At 39.7% G+C, this 2,511-nt stretch overlaps 1 protein-coding gene across 1 annotated transcript; it reads right to left on the bottom strand.

The window, feature by feature from the left end:
- Nucleotides 1-346: 346 nt before the first annotated feature.
- Nucleotides 347-1,604, bottom strand: LOC106814706 (cytochrome P450 2J5-like). Its single transcript, XM_014819053.1, has 2 exons — nucleotides 1,431-1,604; nucleotides 347-586 (listed from the first exon to the last, which is right to left on the bottom strand). The coding sequence occupies exons 1-2, from the start codon at nucleotides 1,584-1,586 to the stop codon at nucleotides 371-373; spliced, it is 372 nt and encodes a 123-aa protein (XP_014674539.1). The 5' UTR covers nucleotides 1,587-1,604; the 3' UTR covers nucleotides 347-370.
- Nucleotides 1,605-2,511: the final 907 nt, after the last annotated feature.

Genomic DNA, 2,511 nt, shown 5'->3' with positions numbered 1-2,511 from the left:
GATAGCCTCATGTGTATTATTATGATATTCGTAGTTTGGGGAAAAGATATTTTCTGATACGATTATGTCTGATTGGAAGAGACTATGCAGAGTAGGTATCTCTAGTAATAATAATAATAATCAATGATTATATATCAGCTATTAGATATCAGCATCATGTATGTATCAGCTAATTGCTCCTTGCGTTCAATTCAGTTTGCGTTCGCTGACTATTAAAAACGGCTCTCTCTCTCTCTCTATATATATATATATAATTATATATACATATATATATAATGTTCTGTTAGGATAGTAATAAAAATGTATATATACATATATATATAATGTTCTGTTGGCGATGAGTCATTGATGGTGAAGCGTACGATTACACTCACCTGCTATCGGCCCGTAATTCCTTAACGATTCTTCGTAACGGCGGTAGGTGGCGCAGATAGGGGCAGAAATTTATCGGTCCGCTCACTTCCAGGTTTCTGAACAGCTGGTGCAGAGCCGCGCACAGCTCTTTGAACTCCGGATTCTCGTAGTCATAGCGACCGCCACACGTGAGGCTGCAGATTACGTTAGCGACGCTGTTCACCACAATCGGCTGTAGCAGCGAGACAGAAATGACAGTGGTCCCCGCTTAATTGGGACACGAGCCATGAAAACGTCCCGATTAAGCGCAGTCGTTATATAACTCGTTTGTGATGTAAAAGCACACATAGCTATTGACGGTAATCATAAAACGCGTGTGTATGACTTGCTTTAATTAGCATTGACTTTGCAATTCTGAAAAGGGCAAGCTTGTAGTTTGCGCAGTTTTTCCCATGACAGAGCCATATTCTTCTAGCTTTTGCACGGGTGTTTCTCTAATGAAGAATAAACATTTATTGACAAATGAATCGATTCAATCCTACGTTTTATTCACAGATAAGATGTATCTCTATGCTCAAGCCAAAAAACTCATGAAATTTCTAGTTTGTGATAAAAGCATACATAGCTATCGACAGTTTCTTCGTCTAAGGCACTTCTTAGCACGTGTTATGTTAGTGAGTATGTTTTGTGTAATAATCCAGAGTCATTGGAACCTTTATCTACAGACTGTCAACAGCTGGTCCATCCGTATACACAAGAACAGGAGCACACACGCGGACGCACGTAAACATAGACCCACGCACATAGAGCGTTAGGGAGAAAACAGGCAGTCACGTACATGCGCGCACATAAGTGGACTCTCGCACTCATGCAAACATGCGTTCGCAAGTCATGCAAACATACATTTGGGATTGAATAAAAACATATTTGTTTGTGTACATCATCGTTTTTATCCACTCCTGATACGATGTTGGCTTAAGAATATCAAGTAAATCTATCACAATATACTATACACTAAATTAAATATGACGAAAGCAAAAAGCTGTGTCGGAACACAATATTAATTGAATACACACCTGAACATCGAATGGCCGACCGCCTTCGGCGCGTACTACGTTCAGAAATGCCACAACTTCCTCTTGTATTCTTTTCTCGACGCTCACTTTGCCCATGCCAAAGTTCCGTAGCGTGCTCAGAGTAAATTTCCGATGACTTTTCCACGCGCGCCCCATGCTGGCACCCAGCCCTGATCGGAGCACGGTCGGAAATAGAATACGTTAATAAAAGCATAGATATAATAATAGGGAAATTCCCTATTATCTACTCCTGATATATATATATATATGATCTGTTTGTATATATTATATATATATCTACTATATATATATATATATATAATACTAGTATAACAAAGTCAAGGTATAAGAATAAGGGGTGTTCGTAAAGTTTAATTGACGAGCTTTTCGATATTACATATCTTCATCAGGTCAGCAGACATTGTTGATAGGAATTAAAATAATCAAAAACAAACAACAATGCGTTATAAATATAAAATAATGAATGATTCAACACAATTCGCGGCGTTGCCATGAATACGGCACGACAAAAGAACACGACACATATATATAAAGCGCACAAAAAACACACACACAGAGACACAGCACACACTAAATCACATCACACACACAGCAGCATCACACACACACCACACACACAAACCACACACACAAACACACACTTACACACAAACAGCATCACACACACACACACACACACAACACAACACACACCACACACACACACTCACAACAAAACACAACGAAGCATGGAATAAAAAGTCACACGTATAATAACAGTTTACGTTCATGCCCGCCTGGAATTTAACCAACGCAACACTCATAATTAATTTTCTGGATCAGTCATGTGTCGACGTGAGCTATTGTAATATGGTGTCAGTTCGGCAGCCACACACGCACGATCATCAATGTGGTGATCCGCTTTGGTGTAAAATGCGTTCAGCACGCGGAAAACAGCCATGGAAATTGAGGCGAATACATCTTAGGTGTTCAACAAGGGGACCTGATCCGGCAAGCGGGCGTTTTGTTTCGCCAATATAGTAAATTTGGAATTTACCGCATTTTCAATGGCGTAAATGAG

Source organism: Priapulus caudatus, unplaced genomic scaffold (genome assembly GCF_000485595.1).
Source record: "Priapulus caudatus unplaced genomic scaffold, Priapulus_caudatus-5.0.1 Scaffold966, whole genome shotgun sequence".
Lineage (NCBI taxonomy): Eukaryota > Metazoa > Priapulida > Priapulimorpha > Priapulimorphida > Priapulidae > Priapulus > Priapulus caudatus.
This window is presented reverse-complemented; position numbering and strand designations above follow the sequence as displayed.

What these genes read in the sequence shown, in the direction of transcription:
- LOC106814706 (XM_014819053.1), bottom strand. Translation starts at nt 1,586, where the DNA reads ATGGGGCGCGCGTGGAAAAGTCATCGGAAATTTACTCTGAGCACGCTA. An exon ending in GTCGGCCATTCGATGTTCAG is followed by an intron (nt 587 to 1,430) that starts GTGTGTATTCAA and finishes TCGCTGCTACAG; the next exon opens with CCGATTGTGGTGAACAGCGT.